General features: G+C 44.0%; 1 protein-coding gene across 1 annotated transcript in view; it reads left to right on the top strand.

The window, feature by feature from the left end:
* si:ch211-236l14.4 (SITS-binding protein) overlaps positions 1 to 26,724 on the top strand; it is a 62,983-nt gene extending 36,259 nt beyond the window's left edge. The window contains exons 5-10 of the mRNA XM_055649842.1: positions 1,296 to 1,466; positions 6,871 to 7,139; positions 8,926 to 9,062; positions 12,253 to 12,374; positions 15,504 to 15,683; positions 19,529 to 26,724. Coding sequence (XP_055505817.1) covers positions 1,296 to 1,466; positions 6,871 to 7,139; positions 8,926 to 9,062; positions 12,253 to 12,374; positions 15,504 to 15,683; positions 19,529 to 19,750 — 1,101 coding nt within the window. The 3' untranslated portion in view covers positions 19,751 to 26,724. The remainder of the gene's footprint in view (positions 1 to 1,295; positions 1,467 to 6,870; positions 7,140 to 8,925; positions 9,063 to 12,252; positions 12,375 to 15,503; positions 15,684 to 19,528) is intronic.
* The last annotated feature ends 637 nt before the right edge of the window (positions 26,725 to 27,361 follow it).

Raw genomic sequence — 27,361 nt, 5'->3', positions numbered from 1 at the left:
TGATATGAATATTGCATTCTGCGATTTTGCACATCATTTGTACATCAAGCTTTTATTTGTTGACTAGAACCTGGCATTCAACACAATCTGCCCCTCAAAGCTTATCATCAAACTCAGAGAAGTTGGTCTCCGCTTGTCCCTTTGCATTTGGATCCTTGACTTCCAACCCAGGAACCATCAACACTCAACGCTGTGTGCTCAGTCCCCTCTATACTCTTTTTATGCCCATGATGCCCGTGTAGCCAGACGCAAGCTCCAATGCTATTGTTAAAGTAGCCAACAATACCACTGTTGTTGGATAGATAACGGGTAACAATGAGTCGGGGTACAGGAGGAAGATGAATAATCTGATTGAATGGCACCAGAACAATCATGCTCTCAATGTTAGCAAGACCAAGGAACTGATTGTTGACGAGAAGGGGGATGCCAGGGATCATGAAGCCGCCTACATCAATGGGACTGTGGTGGAGAGAGTCAACAGCTTCAAGTCCCTGGCCGTGCATATCCCTAAAGATCTGTCCTGGGCTCAGCAAATAGATGCACTTGCATAGAAACCTCATCAACATCTCTACTTGCTTTGAAGATTGAGGAGATTCGGTATGACATTCTACGGTACTTCATTCTACAGGTGCATGGTAGAATGCATACTGGCTGGTCGCATCATGGTCTGGTTCGTAATTCAAACACAGCACTAACCACTACCTCAGTAATTATGATCACTATTGACTTTATTTTGGTTACCCCGCGGACTGTGTTATTTGCATTATTGTGGTCTGCTAACTAGTATTACTGATTATTAATTGAATGTTGACAAAAGTGCTGGGGAAACTCAGCGGGTGCACCCACTGAGTTTCTCCAGCATTTTTGTCTACCTTCGATTTTGCAACATCTGCAGTTCCTTCTTGAACGTTAATTGAATGTATTCTTTATTTGTGTGTAAAGCTGTAGTAAGAATTTCATTGTTTGGTTGCTGGTACATACGGCAATTAAACACCCTTGACAGGGGCACTGCTCAGGAAGTGCTAGACTGTATTGGGGCAGTGCGGAGTGAAACTGGACTGTGCTGAGGGAGAGCTGGACTGTGCTGGACTGTGCTGGGACAGTGCTGAGGTAGTTCTGGCAACTACACTCGGGCCTCTTCCTCATGTTCCCGAAATGTGAAAAAGCTGAAGCAACACTGAAAATGTATTTATGTGATTTCAGAGGGGAAGAGGCATCAACTTGTTTGTACCAGTTTATGTGGAAGTGGCAAAATCTGCTTTCAGTCTTGAATTGGCTTGCTTTTCTGTTTGCAGGGACAGGGGACACTTCAATTACAGAGCACGTACCGTGGCCTACGTCAGCTAAGGTTGTCCATCACACTCTCTCCGTTCACCACCATTGATTCCCGCCATTTCCAGACTACTTTGCAAGAAGGACGAGAACATTTGTGGCTCAGACTTCCATCAACAGCAAATGGATCACAAGTACATCTTGGTTTTATTCCTGCACCATCTTTGCATCGTTAAATGTTTTGTGCTGCTTGATCAGTCATCTTTTTGCCCCCTGGCTTCAGTTCACCTTAGAGCATTAAAGTTGCATCTATCTGTCAACTGATGCTTTGAATACCTGGGCCCATCGCTAATCAAGCCCCTTTTAACGTTAACAGCTCAGAAGGTAGGAACTCTGGTAGAAAATAGAGAGATCATATTGGTACAGTGAGGAGTACTGAGGCTCGCCATTCCAGTTATACAAAGCAAACTATACCCTGTAGCTAATCCATTTTCTCAAGTCCCTTTTTGTATTTATTTTGGTTTTGCTTTAGATTAAATGATATATTAATCCCACAATTATCCTTTTTGCAGAAGATATGATCGCTCTGGAGATTCTACAACCTGGGAGGCTAATGTTAAAAGGGTCTCGAATAGAGATTGCAGAAGGCAGTTAGCATGAACAGAGCCTCTGATACCCAATGAATGGCCATCTTAGCCAGGCCAAGGAGTCCACCTGCCCATCACTCACTGCAGCAGAGGATGTGGAATTGGAGTGCAGCTATATGCTGAAGGGCAATCCTTTCAAATACTCAAAATGAAACCTCCTGTATTCCTTACATATTACAGATATGGCCAGGCTGCAAGAATTACAGGCAGCCTGAGAATCTGTGAAGCTGGAGAAACTCAGCGGGTGCAGCAGCATCTATGGAGCGAAGGAAATAGGCAACGTTTCGGGCCGAAACGGCCCGAAACGTTGCCTATTTCCTTCGCTCCATAGATGCTGCTGCACAAGCTGAGTTTCTCCAGCTTTTTTATGTACCTTCGATTCTCCAGCATCTGCAGTTCCTTCTTAAACACTGAGAATCTGTGACCCTGTTTTAAATTGTTTTGCACAGGGCTGCTCTGCCTTAAGTTTTCAATGTAAAATGGGAAGACTCCCACATAGAGAGCCCTCTACTGGGGTCTTCTTTCACTGCAGCATGTCTGGACATCAGACAAGGGCAAGGTGCTGCCACATTGGAATGCAAGCTAGACGAAGTAGCCTTGGAATTCCTCAGCATTGACTCCAGAGCTAAGGAACTCTTATGGCAACAGGCCAAACATGGGGTAAGAATACTCCTCCTGATTACCAGTTGTCATCCTCTTTCAACTGGCAAATCAGTGCTTCACCATGTTGAACAGCACTGAGAAGAAGCACTGAAAGTTGCAAGGTTCAAGATGTACTCTGGTTGAGGGACGTCAATGTGCTGAACTGGCAAAATACTGAAAGATACAATGAGAGATTGGCAGATAGTGAACAAAAAACCCCCCAGATAATTTTAAGTGACTTTGTCTTCCGCAATCTAGCTGTGACAGTTACTTTTGTCCACAATGGGATTAATAATGTTGAGAGAAAGTCACATTAAGAACACTCTTGCTAAATGGGATAAATGAGATATCCAAGAACAGATGTGACAGCTCAAAGCTGGACATCCTTGAGGCATTATTGGGTGCAGCAAATGCTTTAGGACCAGACATAAATCATTGGCTATGGTACAGAAGACCTGCGCTCCAGAACTAGTCCCACCATTTCCTAAGCTGTTCCAGGCAATTAAAACATTAAAAATACGGAAGATTGCTTGGTGAGTGTTATTTACAAACAGCAGGACAATTGTAAAGTGGCTAATTACTGTTCAATCAATGTAGTCTCGGTGATCAGCAAATTAACGGAAGATGTCATCATCAATGCTATCAGACTTTAAACTTTAAAGGTACGGTTGGAAACAGACCCTTGAGCTAACTGAGTCCACGCTGATCAACGATCACCCTGCACAACAATACAACCCCTACACACGAGGGTCCATTTACAATAGCCAAGTAAACTACAAACCTGTACGTCTTTGGAGTGTGGGAGGAAATCGGAGGAAGCTCACACGGCCACAGAGAGAATGTACAAACTCCATACAGACAGCACCCATAGTCAGGATCGAACCAGGGTCTATGGAGCTGTTAGACAGCAGCTTCACTGCTGTGCCACTGTGCCGCACCATCAAATTATTTACTGGTGCCCACTTTGGATTTCATTATCTCAGGGTCTCCATAAAGTATTTTTCAAATGTGGACCAAATAGCAGAAATCTAGAGGTGAGGTGAGAGCATTTGTTCTCATGGTTAAGGCAACATTTGACTGAATTGGACATTGAGGAGAAAATATTAGGCAATAAATTTCCAGATGTTGAAAAGCTGAAATTAAAACACGAGATGCGGGAAACAGTTTGAAAATCAGAGAGCATTTGTGAAGGCAGGAACAGAACGAATGATTCCGGGCTCCTTCAGGTGATCTCAAAGTTTATTGATAAAAATTAAAATAAGTTCACTGCTAAAAATGTGTGCATATCAAGCAAAGAACAGATCGCAGACGCTTGAGCAAAAAACACAAATTGCTGGAGTTACTCGTCTGATCCAGCAGCATCTGAGGAGAACATGAAAAAGTAATATTAAGCGTTGAGACCCTTCTTCAGACTGTAGGGAGGGTAGAAGGGTGAAAGTAACATGGGGTGGGACAAAGCCAGGCAAGTGATAAGTGGTTACAGGTGACAGGGTGTTGATTGGCAGATGGGGCAAAGGTCATTTATTGTCACAAACACCAATTGGTGCAGTGAAATTTGAGTTACCATGCAGCACAAATAAGATAACACAACACTTTAAATTGAACATAAAACATAAAAAACCTCCCACCACAGCAGAATCAGCGTTTCCCACTGTGAGGGAAGGCACCAAAGTTCAGTCCTCTTCCTCTGTTCACCCGTGGTCGGGGCCTATTGAGGCCTCCGCAGTCGCCGCTACGGCGGCCCGATGTTTTCAGGCCCTCAAGTGGAAAAACACTCTCAGCGGCCCAGAGCCCCCGAATCAGCCACTTCCTACCGGAGACCGCAGCTCCGGAAGTCCACAGGCCGAGCTGGGTGGAGATCCAACACCGGCGACCTCAGCGAGAGATCCCAGGCCCCGCGACGTCAAAGTCAGCGCCGTCTGCAGTTGTCTGACCCCTACAAGTCTCTGGCTGAAAATTCAAGTTCAACACGATAGCCACCCTACTGGAAAGAGAAGTGGCTAACTCACGTAGATCGCTATTTTGCAAGTAGTTCTATCTCCCAGAACATCACATGTTTCTGCATGAAGAACATTATATATCTCCCTTTGCTGAGGACCAAAAGATTGTTAAATATGTGGATAGAACCCCTACTGCCATTGATGTTGAGATTGATCATGGTTACCATCAGGTCAAAACAATTTGAGTGCCATCACCAACATCCTGTAGCAGCTGCTTAGACCAGTATGCAGACCCCATCCACGTTTGGTGCACATCTGCCCAAACCTGGTTTGAATATGGCACTGATCACATGAAGGGTACTGAGATAGTCGAATTGGAACCTTTTGCCTTCAGACCTCCAGGTAAAGTTGCTGGATTTTGATACTCCCTCAGAAGCTTGGTGAGAAATGTCATGAATGAACATTGCACATTTGAGGTCATGTCTCCTCCTTTCCCTTCCCATCTTGTTGAGGGCTGCATGGACAGAGCATACAACCAGCTCCAAACAGTAAAGGTTTCAAAGGATTTTTATTGTAACGTACCAATTTAAGGTACAGTGAAATGTGAATTATCATACAGCCATACTAAAAAAAGCAACAGGACACACAACTACATAAATAAACACTGGTCAGCTGGACTTTACTGTAGTCCTCTTGATTTTAACAAGGAAAATCCAGAGTGCCCAGTGGCAATGAGAGGAGACTCAGTCAGAGTCTCAAGGATATCCACCACTCTACTAATGATGGACTCAAAACCCTTACCTTGCCACGGACCACACCTCTACACTCTCCTAGCTCACTCAGGACCAGCCTCTGGCCTTTTCCTCTGTTTTAAGAAACAAAATTGTCTTTGCACTACCTCGCTCTCCTTTCCTGCTGAAGTAGTGACTGCCACTGACTCTTGAACTGCCTGCTTTTGGTGCAGGGGTGGTAAAGTGAACTGGTGTCACCCTAAGCCATCAAGATGGAACTAGCTAGGTGGTTAGGACAGCTCTTCTAAATATTCACTTTGTCCTTCTCTATGTAGTATAGTCCTGGTCCCTAAATAAAACAGAAGCCATACTAAACCGCGATTAAACTAATTATAACAAACATAAGATTAGGGACAGATAAATAGGCATGGGGAAAGGAAGGCCAAGGACTACAGTCTCACTCACATATTAACATAAGCAGTTCTTTAGGCAATGAATCTTTAACTGGGGAAATGCAATTTCTCGTAGGTGTACTACACTGCCCAAATCTCTCTACAGTTCATGACCCAATGTTGTCTTCACCCAGGCAGCTCCAGCAGACCTCAGCAATTGAAGTGGAAAGGGAGTTCCATTATATCATGGATGGAAAAGCACAATACATGAGCCTCTGCAATGTGTTACATCCAGTCACAAATCTTAAAATATATGTTTCGTTCTTCAGTGTCGTAATAGTGTTTCTCCAGCTGCAGTCTCCCGCAATCTGCAATGCTGCAGTTCTACATTAGTTGGAGTTAGCTGTCTCCAATCAACATATCCTGCCCTACTGCTTTATGAGTGTTTCATCATGGGATGGTGTAAAAGTGTGTACTTGGCTCTATTAGCTGTGCTCCTTTCAAACTTACTGTCTCCTGTGTTCCCTTAGGGCTCACTTTATAAATTAATAATTTTACTGCATAACATTTAGGAAAAGTGAATTAATGATGTGGTCCCAAAACTGATGCACCACCAATGTCACAAGTGTGCCAGATGAAAGGAGTTTTACTGTATGTTGTTTACTCTGTATCTCACCCATGCAGTACCTACCCTGGGGATGTTCTGTTCTGGCTATGGGAGGTGTGAGGTCAGACATAGAAATCCTATGCTATTCTGGCATCTATTAGAACGACAAGGTTTAGGCTTGATGTAAGCTACCTGCCCTCTGCTGGATTGAAATGATTAAGACACATGCCTTGATTAGCGAGGTAAGGATGTGCATATATTTAAATCAATCCCTGAATGCCCGCATCATCTTCATTTCTCACTAGAGTATCAAACAAACCCTAATCACTAAAGCAGAATATTGACAAGAGGGAAATATGAAATAATGAGGGCAAATGTGTATAGTTTCAGTATCTCAAGCAGCCTCACTCAAAGAGAAACATTTAAGTTCAATACTTTAATCAGATACAGTATTTTCCGATGAAAGATTATTAATCTAGAAATCTGTTATTATCTCTACAAATGCTGTCTGGCCTGCTGAATATTTCTGGTGTTTTCTGTCCTTTTCACTTAACATGTTTTATTTCCTGTCATATGTCACTTGACTGCCCCCAAATCAGTGCAGTTGCCTTAATCCCTCTGTGTCCTTCTCTTGCCCAGGGACCCCTCCTGATGAAGTGGAGGGGGAGGTTTGCGGTGAAGTTGAACATCAGCGATGAGGAGGCACAGGACTGGTTCATCGAGCAGGTCCGCACCCTTCAGAGGAGGGTGGAGGTCAACTATATCACTCTGGAAGTAGGTGTGGGAAGCCCCTATTTGTGGCAGGCACAGCATCATTCCTGCCGACTGTGTGGAGATGAATACATCAACCAGTTTGCACTGCTGGCTCAGAAGCTGGGAAATGCAACAATTATATCAGCTGCCACTAGGTATGTATGCTTGAAACCAACTATGCTGAGCAAGCAGTTACCTAGACTGCAGACTGAGAATTAACGGGAATGGGGCAAAGAGTAACCAAGATTACAGATATAACATGGCTAGTGCTGTGTCTGACAACTTGGACTGTGGGCTGAGAATAAACAGCATTAAGTGGGACAGCAACCTACACTAGGAGAAACTAGGCGAAACAGAGTAACCAGGACTGTGGCCAAAAATAAATAAGACTATGCCAATGAGTTTGAGGATTGGGAGTGGCCAGGAATGAGGATTGAGAATAAACAACTGGTACTAAGAGTCACCGTGTCAGAGTAACCCAGACAGAAACTGAGAATAAAATTAACTGAGACGATGATTAACCAGGATTGCAACTTTATGACTGAAACTACGCACTGGAGACGGAAAGTAATTGTGTGTGTTCCTCAGGAAATAGTGAATGGGGCTGAGAGTAACTGGAGTGATATGGAAGCTTGCCTGTGCTGGAGTAATTGTGACTGTAGGCTGAGAGTATCTGGACTGGAGATCAAAGAATAAACAGACTGTAGGCAGAGAGGAACCTGAACGGCAATGAGTGCAACCTGGTGCAGGGCTGTCGTAGACTGAATCTCCACTGTGATGATGACTGGGAGCTGGGGACCACTGACTGAGAATAACCTGAAGTGAGGAATGAAGATAGACACAAAAAGCTGGAGTAACTCAGCGGGACTGGCAGCATCTCTGGAGATAAGGAATTTCAGGTCGAGACCCTTCTTCAGGATCTCAATCCGAAACGTCACTCATTCATTCCAGGGATGCTGCCTGTATGGTTGAGTTACTCCAGCTTTTTGTGTCTATCTTCAGTTTAAACCAGCATCTGCAGTTCCTTCCTACACATTTTGTCTGAAGGGAGGAATGATGACGAGAGAGAATTGGGAATGGACAAAGGGAATGGATTGGAAGTTATCTGGGCAGAAGATAGAGTGAGACTATCACATGGGACGATTCCAATCCTTGGCTTCAATTCCCTGCCATTGAGAATCAAACACGGGTATTTTGCCCAGTGTAAAGAAAGGAAGTGCTTTTGGACAGCGCCTTGCTGCTCCAGATGAATTTGTGTGATGTGTTTACAACCAATTGAAATGCACAACCTCACACAAGCAGCATTGAGAACATTTGTTTTAACATTTTATTGTAAAAATTGTTTTAAAAAAAAAATAGTCTTAAAAATAAAATAATCTGCATGGCAATTGCGAGAGGGTAGGGGTGTGGATTATTGTTACACGGGGTCTGGATATACATGATAGCCTGAATTGCCTCCCTCCTTGTTGTAACCATTCTGTAACACTGTGCGTCATTCTCTGTTTCTCATTCATCATCTCCCTGTGTACAGCAGTCTCACCCCCCCTCCCCATTCTCTCTCTCCCTTTGCTTTATCTTGCTGCTTTCTCTCTCTCTCTCATTACTCCAGCTTCCTGTAAACTCTAACTGAATCTCCACATCTCCCGATGGAGCTTTCTTTATCTCCTGCTCTTGCCCAACCCAAATCTGTCACCCAATGCTGCAATCTCTCTTATCGCTCTGACATGTGTGCTGTAGACTTTAGCTCTCTCTGACCTTTGCCCGCTCCATCTCCCTTCATGTAGCAATCTCTCTCTCTCTCTCTCTGTCTCTCCCTCACTACCTTTCTCTGTATCTTGCTTCATTTCCTTTATCATGGTGTTTGACATAATTTGATAATGGTCTGCTTTAATTAATGTGATGATGTGACAGAGTTGCTCATATCTGTCTTGTGTACTGTAGGGCTGCTCACTTGCCAATGTTTGTTCGAATGGTACCCCGACAGTCTGACTGGAGTTATGCAGGATTAAAGGGTCTCATTCCCTCTGTCCTTCACTACAGCTTGCTGGGATACAGCTTCTTCATTCCAGATGCAATAGGTAATAGAAAAACGATGATGTGTGTTTTTGTATCGTTGGAGAGATGCTAGTCTTGTGTCAGCCAACATTACTCATTCTCTCTCTTGAATCAATCTACACGTGGCCCCACTAGAGAGGGCACAACATTCCTCTTGGGGATCGAGGTAGTCATTATCCTAAGTTAATTATGGAATATCTGCGATGGGCATTGATCAAACTATTCCACATGGGAGATTGTGGGCTAAGTTTCAAGATGTGAGGTTTTCAAGATATACATCGTAGAACATATGCAACACCAAAAGTAGCCAATCATCCCTCATGGAAGCAAGCAGCGGAGAAACCAGCCCTTTTGGCCCATCTAATTCATGCCATCCATAAAGTTATCTTTATAAATCTCAGCTCAGGTCTTTGTGCATTTGGTTGTGCACTGCTTCAATATCTGAGGAGTCGTGCATGGTGTAGAACTTTGTACAATCATCAGCAAACACCTCTTACAAAGGAAGGAAGGTCATTAAATGGTTATGGATAGAGTGCCTAGGAAGCAGGCTGCTATGTCCTGTAAAATGTCAGGCTTCTTCAATGTTGTTAAATAAGGGCCATTCAGGCAAGTGGAGAGAATTTCATCATGCTTCTGACATGAGCCTTGTAGATGATGGAAAGGCTATGGGGAATGAGAGACGAGTTACTCACTCACCTCAGGATTCCTAGTCTCTAGCCTGTTCTTGTAGCAACATTGTGTATATGGCTACTCCTGTTCAACGTGGTCAATGGTAAACTCAAGGATAGACACAAAAAACTGGAGTAACTCAGCGGGACAGGCAGCATCTCTGGAGAGAAGGAATGGGTGATGTTTCGGGTTGAGACCCTTCTTCACATTTACGTAAACTCAAGGATGTTGGTAGAGGGGTGATCAGTCTTGTAATCATGTGCTGCGTTCCAACACCTCAGTGATCAGATTGAGTAGGATGATGGGTTGTAGTCCCGAGAGTTTCGGAAAATGACAGATAAATGTACAAAAAGGACAATGCACGGAGACTGTTTCTCCTGACTGAGGAGTCTATACCAAAGGGCACTGTTTGAATAGAGGAATTCCTTCTTAGGAAGTATTAAAATAAAGATGAGGAAAATGTTTTTCACTCAGCGGGTGGTGATTTTTTTTTACTTTTCTACCCAGGACTTTTATGCATTGTGTTCATTCAAAACGGGCGCGGGTGGCTTTCCGGACATTAATGGAATTGAGGGATACAGTGGGTGCGAAGTAAAATAGTATTGAGGAGGAGAGCAGCCATAACTGACCATTGGGAGAAAGGATGACCCACATGCTCTTACTTCTTATGTTATCCTGAACTCCTTCCCTCCTTCCCTCCACCCGAGTAATCCCTATTTCTTTCCCTCTACTCCAATGACCCGTTTTATAGTCCTCTGCCCCCCCCCCCCTTCTCTCCCTAAATGATTGTTCTTTGCACATTGAAGATGTGGTTAGTTTAGGATGCAAATGTAGGCGGTAGCAAGGCCTGACAGCTGATACCCTAACATTCACTGGTGGCCTGTGTTGGTGAAATGATACCTGAGCATTGAGGGCTTATGACTCAGCTCATGTCAGGTTGTCCAAGGCTCAAGGCTCAATTATGAAAAAGAGATGCGTAGGTACGTACAGTGTATTCAGAAAGTATCCAGACCCCTTCGCTTTTTCTACATTTTGTTACGTTAGTCTTATTCTAAAATGGATTAAATTCCATTCCATTCCCTTTGTCCATTCCCAATTCTTTTATCATCACACTAGACACAATACCCCAGAAATAAGAAGCGAAAACGGGTGTTTAGAAATTTTTGCAAAGTAATTAAAAATAAATATGTGAAATATAACATTTACATTAGTATTCAGACCCTTTGCTACGACACTCAAAATTGAGCTTAGGTTCATACAGTTTCCATTGATTATCCTTGAGATGTTTCTGCAACTTGATTGGAGTCCACCAGTGGTAAATTAAACTGATTGTACATGATTTGGAAAGGCATACACCTGTCTAAATAAAGTCCCACAGTTGACAGTGCATGTCAGAGCAAAAACCAAGCCATGAAGACGAAGGAATTGTCCGTAGACCTCCGAGACAGGGTTGTGTCGAGACACAGATCTGGGGAAGGGTATAAACCAATTTCTGCAGCATTGCAGGTCCCAAAGAGCACAGTGACCTCCTTCATTTTTAAATGGAAGAACTTTGGAACCACCAGGACTCTTCAAAGAGCTGGCCGCCTGGCCAAACTGAGCACAGACGGAAGCCAGTCAGTAAAAGGCACGCTTGGAGTTTACCAAAAGTCATGACGAACTAGATTCTCTGGTCTGATGAAACCAAGATTGAACTCTTTAGCCTGAATGCGAAGCATCACGTCTGGAGGAAACCAGGCACTGCTCATCACCTGGTCAATACCATACCTACAATGAAGCATGGTGGTGGCAGCATCATGCTGTGGGGATGTTTTTCAGCAGCATGAACTGGGAGACTAGTCAGGATCGAGGGAAAGATGAACGGAGCAAAGTACAGAGAGATGCTTGATGAAAACCTGCTCCAGAGCGTTCTGGACCTCAGACTGGGGCAGAGGTTCACCTTTCAACAGGACAACGACCCTAAGCACACAACAAGACAACGCAGGAGTGACTTTGTGACAAGTCTGCGAATGTCCTTGAGTGGCCCAGCCAGAGCCTGGATTTGAACCCGATCGAACATATCTGGAGGGACCTGAAAATATCTGTGCATCGACGCTCCACATCCAACCTGACAGAGCTTGAGAGGATCTGCAGAGAAGAATGGGAGAAATTACCCAAATACAGGCATGCCAAGCTTGTAGCGTCATACCCAAGAAGACTTGAGGCTGTAATCGCTGCCAAAGGTGCCTCAACAAAGTAAAGGGCCTGAATGCTTATGTAAATGTGATATTTCAGTTATTTCCTTTTGCAAAAATCCCTTTGCAAAAATTACTAAACAGCTGTTTTCACTTTTTTATTATGGGGTATTGTGTGCAGATTGATGATTTAAAAAAATGAATTTAATCCTTTTTAGAATAAGGCTGTAACGTAACAAAATGTGGAAATAGTGAAGGGGTCTGAGTACTTTGTGAATGCACTGCATGTGTCATGGCAAAGACTACATTCACTTTCTCAATATTTTAGTCTTGAGCTCAAACCTTTGCTCTGTCTCCTTTGATCTTTCAGGAGGTTCGCTGACAAATGGTTTTCTGGCAGACGAGGAGCTCTTTATCCGGTGGCTGCAGGTTGTGACTTTTCTACCTGTGATGTCTTTCAGCACTCCGCCATGGGTCTTTGGGGAGACCTGGGTATGTGAAGGAGAGCTGGGAATGTTGGGGAGAGAGCCGGGAATATGGAGTAGAGAGATGAGAAGGTGAGGGAGACAGCTGGAAATATGATGGAGACAGCTGGGACTGTGGGAGGGTGAGATGGGAATGTGGGGGGGAGAGAGCTTGGAAGGGAATGTGTGGAAAAGTTATCCTCATCAGATCCATCTGTTAACTCAATGAAAACATTTTCACAAATCGGTTAAACACAATTTCCAACAACAAATCTGTCCTGGCTTGACTTAAATAATTTTATCTCCTCCAGGTAACGATTACTCCTGCCCCAGTCAATGTGCTGATAGAACGGACAATAGATAATGAATACACACAATTACTTTCCAGCTATGCCTGTCTTTTTGTTGATTACGTTAAACACTCCTTGTTCCAGACATTCCCCAATTCTTGCTCCTCTACATTGGCTACCGCCTGCACACGTGCTGAACTCGTTGATTTCATCAACCTTACTACTAGCTACCTTCAAATTCACTTAGACTAACTGTGACACCTCTCACCCCTTTCTCAATCTCTATCTCCATCACAAGGAACAAACCATTAACTGACATCTACTACAAACCTACTGACACCCACCTTGACCACATTCCACCCATCTTGTAAGGACTGCATCCCTTACTCTCAGTTTCATCCCCGCTGCCCCTTCTCCCAAGATGTCCTCTTTCTTCAGTAAGCATGGCTCCCCACCCCGTGCTGTTGTGGATGTGTCCCTCACATGTGTCTCCTCTGCATCCCACAGTTCTTCTTTCACTCCCACTCTCCCAAGAAGGAACAAGGATAGATTTCCCCAGGACTTCACGTGTCACCCCACCAGCCTCCGCATCCAACACATGATTCTCCAACATTTCGTTCACCTTAAATGTGATCACATTTTTTCCCGCCCCGCCGCTTTGTGTAGAGACGACTCGCTTTGCAGCTCCTTGGTTCGCTCATCCTTTCCCACTGAACCAGTCCCCTTCCCTACCTGCATGGGGATGTAATGCCAGTCCTTACATATCCCATAGAAACATAGAAAATAGGTGCAGGAGTAGACTATTCGGCCCTTCGAGCCTGCACCGCCATTCAATATGATCATGGCTGATCATCCAACTCAGTATCCTGTACCTGCCTTCTCTCCATACCCCCTGATCCCTCTAGCCACAAGGACCACATCTAACTCCCCTCTCGCTTCCATCCAGGGAACTCAACCCCCCTTCCAGGTGAGACACAGTTACATGTCTACCTCTTCCAACTTTGTCTACTGCAAACCGGTACTCCTGATGTGGCCTCCTTTACTTTGGCGAGACCAAACATAGACTGGGTTTTGCTGAATACTTGCACTCTGTCCACCTTGGTCTACTGAAAGTCCATATTGCTAACCATTTTAACTCTTGTTCCCATACCCATACTGATCTTTCTTGGTCAGAGTGAGGCTGCCGCTAACTGAAAGAGCTGCACCTCATAGTCTGGGTAGCTGACAAACCAACATTAAAGTCTTCAATTTCATTTAATACACGCCCCTATCTTTCCTCTCTCACCCCCACCCTCATACATTTCACCCACCTGTCCAATCATTCTGCATCTTTCCCCTCCTTCCTACACTCATCTCCCATCTCTGTCCCAACCCTTCCCCAATATTTCTCCAACTGGCTTCACATTTTTCTTCTCCTCTTCCCTTATCTGATATTAATTTGCCTCCAGCCGTTACCACTTACTCCATCCATCTAGCAATCAAGCCCCATCCTCCCCCCCTCATCTGCATCCATATATCACTTGCTGGGCACTGCCCCACTATCACCTCTTTTCCAGCTTTCTCCCCCCAACTCCAGTCACTCTGAAGAAGGGTCCATTACCTCCACAGATGCTGCTTGACCCATGGGTTCCTCCAGCACTTTGTTGTTTTGTGCTCAAGGTTCTAACACCTGCAGTTTCTTGTATCTCCAATGCCTGCCTCTTGTTGGACCAGAAACTTACTGCTCAGGGAATTTATTCTGTTTACAAGGATTTTGCCAGGACTTGGGGTCCTGAGATATATGAAGAGGTTGGGCATGCGAGGACTTTATTCCTTGGAGCGCAGGAGGCTGAGGGGATGATCTTTTAGACGCGTGTAAAATCTTAAGTGGAATAGATAGGGCGAATGCACAATGTTTTACCAGAGTTGGGGAATCAATAACCAGAACACATAGGTTTAAAGTGAGGGGAAAGATTTAGTAGGAACCTGAGGGGCAACTTTTTCACACAGAGGGTGGTAGGTTTATGGAACGAGCTGCTAGAGGCAGGTAATATAACAACATTTAAACTCTGTACACTCTGTATCCAGGAACCTCTAAGGCCTGGACCTGCTCCTTTTTTGAGCCAAGTTTCTGTTATCACCAACACATGCAGCTGTTTGTGTCTGTAGTTCACTAACTTTATTTACCACACTCCACACATTCACTTACATGCACAGTAAACCTTAAAAGTCACAAAATCCGAGTGGGAATTAATCAGCTGAAGATAGTATACCAAATGCATTTATTATTTAAGTTCCCTTTTTACTCTACTTTGCGCCTGTTCTTATTCACTCTAGTTGTCATTAGCCATGTAGATTCTTTTTTCTTCCTTACATGCCTCCTCACCTGAACTCCTAGTTGGAAATGTCATGCAGGAAGGAAATCTTCCATGACTTCAGACCCACCTGTGTTGTTAACTCGTATTTGCCCCTCAGGGTGATTGGGATCGACAAATAATGTGGGCATTTTCAGTGATGTCGGCATCCCATGACCAATACATGAAACAAGTTGTGTGATTTATATACAAACTACCAAAGGTTGCCATCTAATTCCACCTACAACCCGACCTCCCTGAACACTTGTAATTCTATTAAAGCATCACCCCCTGCACCCCCGCCCCCACCCTGTATATTCCAACTCCCATGTGTCTGTTATCTTACATTTAATATATTGAAACCCCTTGATCACATTCCAGCATGTAAATCATTCTGATAATCTATATATAAACCACTTGATGAGATTCAGTCCGTAAATTACTTCTAAATATAAATCACCCTTGCGAGGTAGCAGGCACTGTTTGTTATTCTCCATTTGGGTGATCAGAAGCTGATGGCGATCTCTGTTCCAGATTGTGAATGTGACCCGGTCGTATATACACAGACACCAGGCTTTTGTCGTGCCACTTCTCCTGAAATACGCTGCAGAGTGGGCATCCCTCGGGCATCCGGTGTTTCGGCCGCTGTGGTGGATCAGCCCCAGTGACACAAGTACCTTCATTATCAATGATGAGTTTCTGATTGGTGACGAGGTACGAGCAGATTGTTCCAACAACTTCATTATATTGCAATAGCAGTCACAAGCAAACAGGTTGGGGACAATCTGTGCTGTTGCCGTTGACTTGTCTCTCCTTGTTAGTTTCTGTTTGCCTAGCCTGTACAAGCAAAACAAAGGAGAAAATAATGGCTGCATATTAATTGTGGTATTAATTTGACTTGAGCATGGAATATCAACAGCGACAGTCATAGAAACAGGTTTTTCAGCACTTTGTGTACACAATAATCATCGTCTCCATTTACACAAATCCCATTTACCAGCACTTGGTTCAGAGCCTATTAATGCCACGGCCATTCAATACTTGCCAAGTACCATTCCCTTAGGCAGTGCGTTTCAAATTCCAACCCCTTCCTGGGTTTACTCACATCCCATCTAATTCCTTACCTTAAACTTATGTTGTCCAACCTGAGATATCCTTGCTTTTTACAATCGGCTTGCTTTTCTGATAATTATAAATAGTCAAACTGAACGGATGTACCATAAAACATAAACCAGTACAACACAAGATCAGGCCCAGGTCTCAATACATACCAGGGCCCCATCCCCAACCTCTACCTCCGCTACATCGACGACTGCTTTGGTGCCACCTCCTGCACCCGCACACAACTGACTGACTTCATCCACTTCACCACTAATTTCCACCCGGCACTGAAATACACCTGGACCATTTCCGACACTTCCCTACCATTCCTTGACCTCACTATCTCCATTGCAGGTGATAGACTTCTAACCGACATACACTATAAACCCACTGACTCCCATGGCTATCTGGACTACACTTCTTCCCACCCTGCTTCCTGTAAGGACTCCATCCCCTACTCCCAATTCCTCCGTCTACGCCGCATCTGCTCCACGGATGAGGCGTTCCACACCAGGACATCTGAAATGTCCTCACTATTCAGGGAACGGGGGTTCCCCTCCTCCACCATAAATGAGGCTCGCACCAGGGTCTCTTCCATACCCCGCAACACTGCTCTCTCTCCCCATCCCCGCACTCGCAACAAGGGCCGAGTCCCCCTAGTCCTCACCTTTCACCCCACCAGCCGTCACATACAAAAAATAATCCTCCGTCAGTTTCGCCACCTCCAACGTGACCCCACTACTCGCCACATCTTCCCATCTCCCCCCATATCTGCCTTCCGCAAAGACCGCTCCCTCCATAACTCCCTTGTCAATTCTTCCCTTCCCTCTCGGTCCACCCCCTCCCCGGGCACTTTCCCTTGCACCCGCAAGAGATGCAACACTTGTCCCTTTACCTCCCCCCTCGACTCCGTTCAAGGACCCAAGCAATCGTTCCAGGTGCGACAGAGGTTTACCTGCATCTCTTCCAACCTCATCTATTGCGTCCGCTGCTCTAGATGTCAGCAGATCTATATCGGTGAGACCAAGCGGAGGTTGGGCGATCGTTTCGCCGAACACCTCCGCTCGGTCCGAAATAACCAAGCTGACCTCCCGGTGGCTCAGCACTTCAACTCCCCCTCCCACTCCGCCTCCGACCTCTCTGTCCTGGGTCTCCTCCATGGCCACAGCGAGCAGCACCGGAAATTGGAGGAACAGCACCTCATATTCCGTTTGGGGAGTCTGCACCCCGGGGGCATGAACATCGACTTCTCCCAATTCTGTTAGTCCTTGCTGTCTCCTCCCCTTCCTCAGCTCCCCTGCTGTCTCCTCCCACCCCCCAGCCTTCCTGCTACTCCTACTTTTCCCTTTCTTGTCGACCACCCACCCCCACCCCTGATCAGTCTGAAGACGCGCTTCCGATCTAAACGTTGCCTATTTCCTTCGCTCCATAGATGCTGCTGCACCCGCTGAGTTTCTCCAGCTTTTCTGTGTAACCTTCGATTCTCCAGCATCTGCAGTTCCCTCTTAAACACAAGATCAGGCCCTTCGGCTCACAATGTCTGTGCCGAACATAATCCTTATCTCCCTGTACATAACCCATATCCGTTCATCCGTTCCCTGTATATCCATATACTTATCCAAAAGTCTCTGAAATGCCACTAGCATACCTGCCTCAACCACCACCCCAAACAGCGCATTCCAGGCACTCACCACCCTCTGTGCAAAAATAAACTTGCCTTACACACCTCCTTTAAACTTAGCCCCTCTCACCTTAATGCTATGCCCTCTAATATTTGTTTTTTCATCCTGGGGAAAAAGGTTCTGACTCTATATTATCTATGTCTCTCATACTTTAATACATTTCTAATGGTCTCTGGCGTTCCATAAAAAACAATCCAAGTCTGTCCAACCGCTCCCTGTAGCTAATACCCTCTAATCCCGGCATCATTATGGCAATCCTTCTCTGCACCCTATCCAAATCATCCACATTCTTCCTGTAATCGGGCAATCAGGACTGCAGGCAAATCCATCAGATGCGGCCTAACCAAAGTCCTGTAAAGCTAAGTCATGACTTCCAGACTCTTATTCTCAATGTGTAGGAAGGAACTGCTGGTTTAATCCGAAGATAGAGACGGAAGATGGGTCTTGACCCGAAACGTCACCCTTTCCTTCTCTCCAGAGATGCTGCCTGTCCCGCTGAGTTACTCCAGCTTATTGTGTCTATCTTATTCTCAATGTCCTGACCTATGAAAACAAAACTATCATATGCCTTCTTTACCATTCTATCTATTTATTTTGCCACTTTCAGTGAGTTATGGTCTTGGAGCCCAAGATCCCACTGTACATCAATGCCATTAATTGTATATTTCCCCCTTAAATTTGACGTCCCAAAGTGCAACACCACACACTTGCTTGGACTAAATTCCACCTGCTATTTCTCCGCCCATTTCTATAGGTTATCTACATCCCACTGATAACATTGACAGCCTTCCTCACACTCTGCGAGAGCAAGAATCTTGGTGTCATCTGCGAACATTAACCAACACATCTATCTTTATGTCTAAGTCATCACAATATCACAAACAGCCACAGTCCCTGCACGGATCCCTACAGGTCAAAGACCTGCAGCCTGAATGTTATCCTTCCACCACAACCCTGCTATCAGTAAACTAATTCTGAATACATACAACTAAGTCACTAAAATCCTGTGCATTTTAATCTAATGTTTCAGCCTACCAGGGAGAACTTTATAAAATGCCTAAAAACCCTGTCCCACGGTACGAGTTCATTCCAAGAGTTCTCCCGAGTTTTAAAAAAATCAAGCTCGTGGTAAGCACGGAGAATAAACATAGTGGGTACGTCGGAGCTCGGGGACGTTTCTTAGCGCTAACGGCAGGTACTCGGGAAGACTCGCTAACGGCAGGTAAGCACGGGAAGACTCGTGAAGATTTTTCAACATGATGAAAAATGTCCACGAGAGCCCCGAGTACCGACGAGTGGCCATTACCGTAAATCTCCGAGTTCGAATCAAGGCAAACTCGGTAGAACTCTTGGAATGAACTCGTACCGTGGGACAGGGCTTTTACTAAAATCCTTAAATCTTTTCCTTAACAAGCTTTTATTACAAATTCCCAGTTTGGAAAATACTGTGTTAATCAAAACTGTTATTCATGCAGTTTGCAAACATCGACCATCAGATTACAACATTGTCAGCTGTATCCACGACACATTGGTCGCGGCGGAGGCTTGAGTGTTCAAAGAAAACCTCAAGTTCCCGCAAAAATCCATGTAGACAACATCCGCTGCCTTACCCCTCATCACCTTTGTAACCTCCTCAAAATAACAATGATCTTGCTTGAAGCTCTAATATGGCTGCATTTTGCAAAGCTAGTGAGATGCTCGCTGCTGTTTGGGGAAGTGTGTGGCTCCTGTACAGTTGGTAGCCCATTCTGTAACCAGTCTGCTTCCCACACCTAGGTACTGGTGGCACCAGTGACAGAGCCGGGCAAAGTCCACAGGGACATCTATCTACCAGGAAACGGCTACCAGTGGAAAGATGTGAACACAGCCCAGGTGTTTGATGGTGAGACCCTGCTCGAGGAATATCCAGTGCCCCTGACTGACGTGGCAGTTTTCATCAGGCAGAAATCCCAGGATCTGCCCTTTACAGAGAGCCAGCCAGCAACCCCCCACGCCTGAGGGACCAAAACTCTTCACAATTCTTCAACAGTCAACTGGACGTTTGTTTTACTGACCACAGCTTGGCTGCCTGCACTGTCTTAAATGTCAGCAGGTACCGTTTACAGAGAGCGATAAGGAAACAGCCCAGTTTGCAATCGCAACTCCCAAAGGGAGTGTTGCAAGAACTGGCATTTCCAGCACCTGCTGCAATCTGTGCAGAAGCTGTGGCACGAACCTTCCATAACCATGCCTCAACGTTGCCTGTGAGGCTGAACTGTTTTCTAGTGATAGCTGAATTAAGTATTCATCAGGTGCAAGCAGCCAATGTCCAAAGCAAGGTCCAAGGCAGACAAAAGCTCAAACCCGGGCCCAGGCTCAGACCTTGGATTAGGGCTCAGATCCAGGTTCAGGTTTAGGCCCATGGCTTGAACAGATCCAGGCTCCGGTTCAGGACCAGGCCCATATTCAGGGCCCGCATTATCTCAGATCACCACAGTCTTTAATTATTTCCACAGGCATTTAAACAGAAAAACTGCAGAATTTGTTTACTATGTTAAGAGAAGTGTTGTTAAGAAATGAAACACTTCCAGTTCGATCACTCATCAAACACTCCCAGGACAAGAACACTGCATCTCTCTCCGTACTGTATCATAAATACTCCCCAGGGCGGGGACAGCCCTGTGCCAAGTTCCTTCTTCTGTCTGCCTATGAACTACCCCCAGAGACGGTGCTAGTCATACACACTGTAAAGCTCCCTCCGCACTGACCTGTCACATATTCTGAGAAGGATCAGCGTGAATTAAATACAAAACACCCATCACACAGCAAAATGCATTGGGTTACGTGTATCAATATAAATATTGATGTGAGCATTTGACTCTGGAATGCTTTAGAAACATCACCTATCCCAGCACACAACATTGAGGTTCAGGAAGTCAATGTGCTGATAGAACTGACAGGAGATAATGGGCAGAGTCCCTGGAATAGAGACTGGGGTGTGAGAGAGTGTTATATTTGGTGAAAAAAACTCCGTTGTCTGCTGCGTTGGTTTATCTTGTTCTTGTGTGTGACCTGGTGTGAGCCTGTTCTCCATTCTTGCCTTATGCCGCCTCAATACCTCGCTGCCTTTATCCATCAGTGCCTATGTGCAGCGCACAGCCTTGCAACACGTGGCTGTCTACACCAAGGAGCCACCACCAGACGCACAGATCTGAGAGGTTACGCTCCTACTATCCCCATTATACATAGTAATAGGCAGCAGGTGCATGGGGATATCACCTTCTTTATGTTCCCCTCAGATTCATTCAATATATTGACATGGTTCTATGTCACTGCTACATCACTGTTGGGTCAAGATCCTGTGAACTCCCTAACCAAGAAGACTGTGGGGGCACCTTCACTAGAAGGACCACAGTGGTTCACCACTACCTCAAGGGTGATTAGGGATCAGCATTAAATGCTGGCCTTCCAGTGATGCAGGCATAATGATAAAGGGGAGCTGCAGTGCATTTTGCAAAGGAGTTTATTTCAATAGGAATGGGCGTCTGGAAATAAAGTTCCTTGTTAGGTCAGGATAATGAAGTTGGATGCCCATTTTTCTGCTTGGCCAGGGTGTTGCGGTAATCGTGCAATTCCTGAGCTCGCATCAGAAGTTCGATCCTGTGACTTTAGCCAAGTGGTGCCTAAACCCAGACACTGCACCATAATGTGCTGAAAAAAGTCTGAAAAATATCATACTTATCATTGATCAAATTAATGTTAACCCCCCCCCCCCCCAAATTCTTAGCTATTGCGCACAGTGGAATGATTCCAAGAACTAACGAAAAGTTCAAAGTTTGACAACTGGGTAGGACCAGTGTACTGAACTGATCTCATTGAACTACTCCTAAATTGCATCCACATATTTGCCCTTCTGCAAACATTAAATATATGGTAGGAAATATTAATCACAGTTCCATTAAAAATATATATTTTGCTGCTGGTACACAGCGTACATTCTCGATTTTTGCAACAACGGGAAACCTGGGACTGGAAATTTTCATTAAAGTTCCTTGTGTTTTTTGTCATTCTTCCATCCTCATGACTCAGAACTGCTCATTACTTCCTCATCTGATATCTCCGACTGGAAGCTCTAAAAAGCACCTCAACTTTCTGCTTCAGATGAGATAGCTACCTACACCGATGCTACCTACACCGATGAGGCATTCATCTCAGCAGGAGCTCCAGTAAAGTACTGAGAGAAGAATGGTGTCGTCCTTCAGTGAAAGGTGCTTTGTTAGCCATATCTGGTGGATCTGATGAGTATTAAAGTTCCTGTGTACCATGTGAGCAAGAGTGAATTCTCTTTGATGTCCTGGCCAAATATACTATATCTTTGATAGAGCTCCTCTAGTATCATTGGTCCTGGCTACTGTTACTTCCTCTTCTAAAAATGCATCAATTAGCATTCAATGTATTAATGGGCCTTAGCAAAATGAACAGGAATCCAGCTAACAACACTTAAGGAAGGTCAAGCAGTGCAGGTAAACCTTTTGCAAATATTGTTGACAGATGTGTGAGAAATGTGGCCAGGTTCTTGGGAGAGCTTCATTATCTTTTTGATTGCTTCATAAACCTTTTCGTGTTCATTTGAAGAAGCAGTGAGGCCCTGGGTTGAAAACTAGGTACAACACTCATTTGACACACACTGAAATTTCACAATGGTCAACATCATCATGTCCTAGAGAAGGCTTTGACTTGAAAGGATAACATCTGGTCTCTGCCACAATAATCAATAACACTTCGATCACTATTAGAGCCACACCCCAAATAATTTTCACTTAAATAAAAGTGAAAATAGTGGAGATGCTCAGCAAGTCTCCATCTGTGGAGAGACAAACGGAGTCAAGTGCGATTATCTTTTCTTCAGAAACTTGCTCTAATTCTTTTGAATATTAGAATTTGTCTGCTTTCTTATATTGAGCATGAATGGTTCTATTCCATCTCTATCACCCAAGACTTAATTTCTATGCTTCCCACAATACTTCAATTCTTCATTCATTTTTTACATTACTTTTAGAGACAGGTGCAAGCCATGTAGTCCCACAAATCTGTCATTGAGTTAGATCATGGGTGACCTGTGTCCTTATATCTGCTTTTGCCTTGTCCCTTCTTTGGTTATCAATTATCCATTATTCTCAGATTTAGCATTTAAAACATGTTTGCAGAAAAAAACCTGTAAATTTATACCTCCCTTTTCAGATAGATGTGTTTGTAATTTCACTCTCGAAAGGCCTGTTTTGAGATAGTTCCTGGATTTCTTAAGGAGTGTAACTCGTTTCTCTCTCTAAAGAACGGTCTCAACCCGAAACGTGGCCCCATTCAATCTATCCAGAGATGCTGCCTGTCCCGCTGAGTTACTCCAGCATTTTGTGTCTATCCACCCTGTTAGTCCCCCTTAATATCTTGAGAACTTTAGGATTGCAAAAATGCAGTCAGGTGGTTTATGACTTAACCCACAAATCCATTGAATAAGCCCCTTGTTGTGTAATCTCTTTATAATTTAATTATTGGAATCCAGGAATCATCCCAGCATATCTACAGTGTATATAACCAAGGCAAAAATCCATTTCCTTCTGTGTGGTTTCCAGACACGTCTGTGGGTTAAAACAGGATATTGAACAGCTGAAAGTAAATTCTGCCCCCTTATATTCTGTCCCCATTAACATAGAGGTTTATATCCAGAGTCAAATTACTTTGTTGTACCCAATACATTTTGGTGATCAATGCAGACGGCTGCCAAAGTTTCGTCAACATTGTTCCAGATTTTTAGAAAGTGTGCTGCTCATTCCTTTTGGACCCTAGATCCACCCTTTCAGGTCTTGCTCTTGCCTATACTCAAATAACTTGTAACAGTCTTCCCCATCACAGACTCTCAAAGTATTTTTCTTAATCTTATTAATACATTTACTGATCTACCTTTTGGGCTAAATGCTTTATCAACCTATTACTTATTGGAGAAAAAACGCAGGGCTCAACTACTTCCCGTGATCATAACAGATAAAGGCCCATTCCCTTAAACTTGCCCCTGTACAGAATCGCAATAAAACCAAACCTATTTCCACCTATAGCACAGCATCTTACTAAGAGAACAGTGCAGCACAAAAGGAAGCCTTGTGGTTATTCAAGTTGAAGTGACACATTCAAAGAGTAACCCAGTTAGTCACATATCGTACAATACTTTCTCTTCAAGTGTCTTGTTCAATTACCTTTTGAACCTATAACAACCACTTGCCAGACAGAGCATTCCAAATATTGCCTAATGTGCTGTTTATTTTAAAAAAAAAGAATGTATTTCCTTATGTTCTCATTTGTTCTTTTATAAATTATCTTAAATCTGTGCCATCTCTTTATTTATCAAATCTAGGGTTTGAATTTTTTGGTTTTTATTTTTGGTGCTGTACAATTTGTTCAGTTATCTTGCAAAATTAAGTATTTTCAATTATTTAATAAAAAGGAAAATGCATCAACTTTCAGTATCTAAATTATTGCAACAAAGCTGATGATCGCAGATAAAAATTATGCACATTCAACACCACCCACTACCTCATGTATTTGACTCTGCTTTTCAATCCTTGGTCAGTTGTGATGTAACTCCATGCGGTCCTCCCTGCACAGATGGGGCGCTGACCAGCTGTTCTTTCCTCACATTCTTCTTTACAGTCTCCTCAGTCTTCCAGCGGCGGCACTATTCACGCAGTTGGAACATGATATCATTCTGTTTCTTTGTTTCTCCTCTGTTCCCCCACCTCCTGCCCTCTGTGGCCACATATCAGTGGCCATCCATTTCCCCTGTCTCCATCCTTTCACAGACATGTGCTTTGTTCACTTCATTCATCCCTCTGCTCTGCAATTTAAAATATGTATCATTTTTAATTTATCCAGTTCTGATGAAAAGGCTTTAACAAGGTTAACCCCTTCCTCTCCCCACAGGTAATGCCTAACCTGCCGAGTGTCTCCAGTCTGTTTTTATTTCAGTTTTTCAGCATCTAGTTTTTTGTTAAATGTAGGCAAAATTGTAATGTTAAGTTAGTCACAGATTTGTCCTGTCGTATAGGAGCCTGTTTCTTCAGCTGACTGGCTGCATGTATGTTCACATCTGCATCAAATACCAATGATTGATTCACCAATCTACTGTTAAATTATCAACATGTTATGATGTATCCATTTATTAAATTTGCAATCCAAATAGATCAGTTTGGGGTGGTGAGTGACAGATTAATCAACATAAAGTTTACCCACTGGATTTAGTTTAGAAATACAGCATGGAAACAGACCTACAGCCCACCAAGTCCACACCGACCATCAATCACCCGTTCACACACTAGTTCTATCCTAACGCGCTTTCTCATCCACTCCCTACACACTAGGGCTAGTTTACAGCAGCCAGTTAATCTTCAAACCCGCATGTTTTTGAGATGTGGAAGGAATCCGGAGTCCCAGGAGGAAATCCATGCCGTGACAGGGAGAACATGCAGACTCCACACAGGCAGCATCTGAGGTTCGAACCTGGTCTCGGGTACTGTGAGGCAGCAGTTCTATCAGCTGCATCATTGTGCTACCCAGTCTCTTTTATCACTGAGGTAAAGAGTCATGCAGCACAGAGCCAGGCCCATTGGCCCACTTTGTCCATGCTAGCTATAGAAAACCTATCAATACCACAAACCATGCCGGCCGGGCAAATTTCCTAGTGTTCTTGAAAAATGTAACAAACAAAAGGGTTAAAGGAGTTATGTTACGTTATGTATTTGGATTTCCAGAGAATTTGGATAAGGTGCCATGTAAAATGTTACTGCATAAGATTAAAGTGAGATAAATATAAGTGGGCAATATACCAGCATGGATAGGGGAGTGGATAACTTGTCAACCATTCTTTGCCTCCACAGGTGCTGCTTGACCTGCTGAGTTCCTCCAGCATTTTCAATTTTGCTTCACACTCCAGCATCTGCAGTCACTTATGTCTTTGATGTCACCTACTTATGCTAATTCCAGTTTCCAACATTCAATCTGTATCTTTCTATACCACGGCATTCCATGACTGTAGCCTTTTATTTCAGGTCCACAGCTAAATACATGTTAACTGTTTTGAGAGTCTCTGGTTCCACTACCCTCTCAGGCTGTGCGTTCCAGATTCCAATCAACCCCTCGGTGAAAGAATTCTTCCACCAATCCCTTTACCCTAACTCCGTGTCCTCTGGTCACTAACACCTCAATTTCTTACTGCTTAATGTATGACACTCATACTTTTGTTCTCCTCTATCAGGTAACTCCTTGGATTCCTCTGCTCCACGGAAAACAAATTCTGCCTATCCAGTCTCCCCTCATAATCGCTTCATCTCAGGCAACCTTGTGCATAATCTATAGCCACTCTGTTTCAAATGTCATCTGTTCTAGAATTCCATTGTCCATTGGTAAATGTGTATTCCCTACCCTCTCTGTAGTCCTGTGTGACCTGTTCTCTGTACCGCTGTTTCACATCTCTTGTTTCGCCTGCGATAAGCTAGCATTTTCCTTCATCGACCCATTGATACATTTGGTTTTGGGTTGATTCTTAAGGTAAGAAACTAATGGGACTAAAGGCCAACAAGTCCCCTGCACCTAAATGGTCTGCATCCTAAGATCTTAAAGGCAGTGGCAGTTGAGATGATGGTGACACTGGTTGAAATCTAACAACGTTTCCAATGCCACTATTCAAACAAGGAGGGAGATAATAAGCAGGAAACCAAAGGCCAATTAATCTAATACCCGTCATTAGGAAAATAGTGGAATGCATTAGGGAGGTAGTAACAAGACAAATCATATGACAATAAAGCATCAGCATGGACTTGCATAAGGAAAATCATGTCTGAGAAATGTCCTTGTGTTCCTGAAGTATGTAACAATTGGCAGGTAAAGGGAAACCAGTAGATGTGGTGCATTTCCAGAATGATTTTGATAAGGTGCCACATAAAAGGTCACTGCATAAGATTAAAGTGATGTGGGAGGAAATATATCGGCAAGGATCGAGCAGTGGCTAACTGACAAATCCAAAAGGCAGGAAAACACGGGTCATTTTTACATTACCTGTCGGGGAGCCATAGTGTTCCATGATGAGGTGCAGCCATTTATAATCTATATTAACGACTTGGTTAAACGATCTGGGTGTACTCTCGACAAACTTTCAACTTATCCAAAGATTGCTGGGTTAATTAATCATGAGGATAGTAAGAGTTTGCAATGGGATATGTGTGTAAGAAGGCGGCACTGCAGGTGCTGCTTTAAACCGAAGATAAACACAAAAAGCTGGAGTAACTCAGCAGGACAGGCAGCATCTCTGGAGAGAAGGAATATGTGACGTTTTGGGTCGAGTCTCTTCTTCAGACTATCTTGTGTCTATCTTCTGCAATGGGATATAGATAAGTTGAAAGAGTGGGAAGGAAGCTGGCAAACAGATAATAATGTGGGGAAATTAAAGACTCTCAACTGGAAGGATGTATTAAAAACCAAGTTATTATTTAAATAGAATGTACAGCATACATACATACATACATACATACATACATACATACATACATACATACATACATACATACATACATACATAATGTGATA

This window comes from Leucoraja erinacea, chromosome 18 (genome assembly GCF_028641065.1).
Source record: "Leucoraja erinacea ecotype New England chromosome 18, Leri_hhj_1, whole genome shotgun sequence".
In the NCBI taxonomy this organism is placed as follows: Eukaryota; Metazoa; Chordata; class Chondrichthyes; order Rajiformes; family Rajidae; genus Leucoraja; species Leucoraja erinaceus.
The sequence above is the reverse complement of the archived record's forward strand: the minus strand, read 5'-3'. Positions and strand labels throughout refer to the sequence as shown.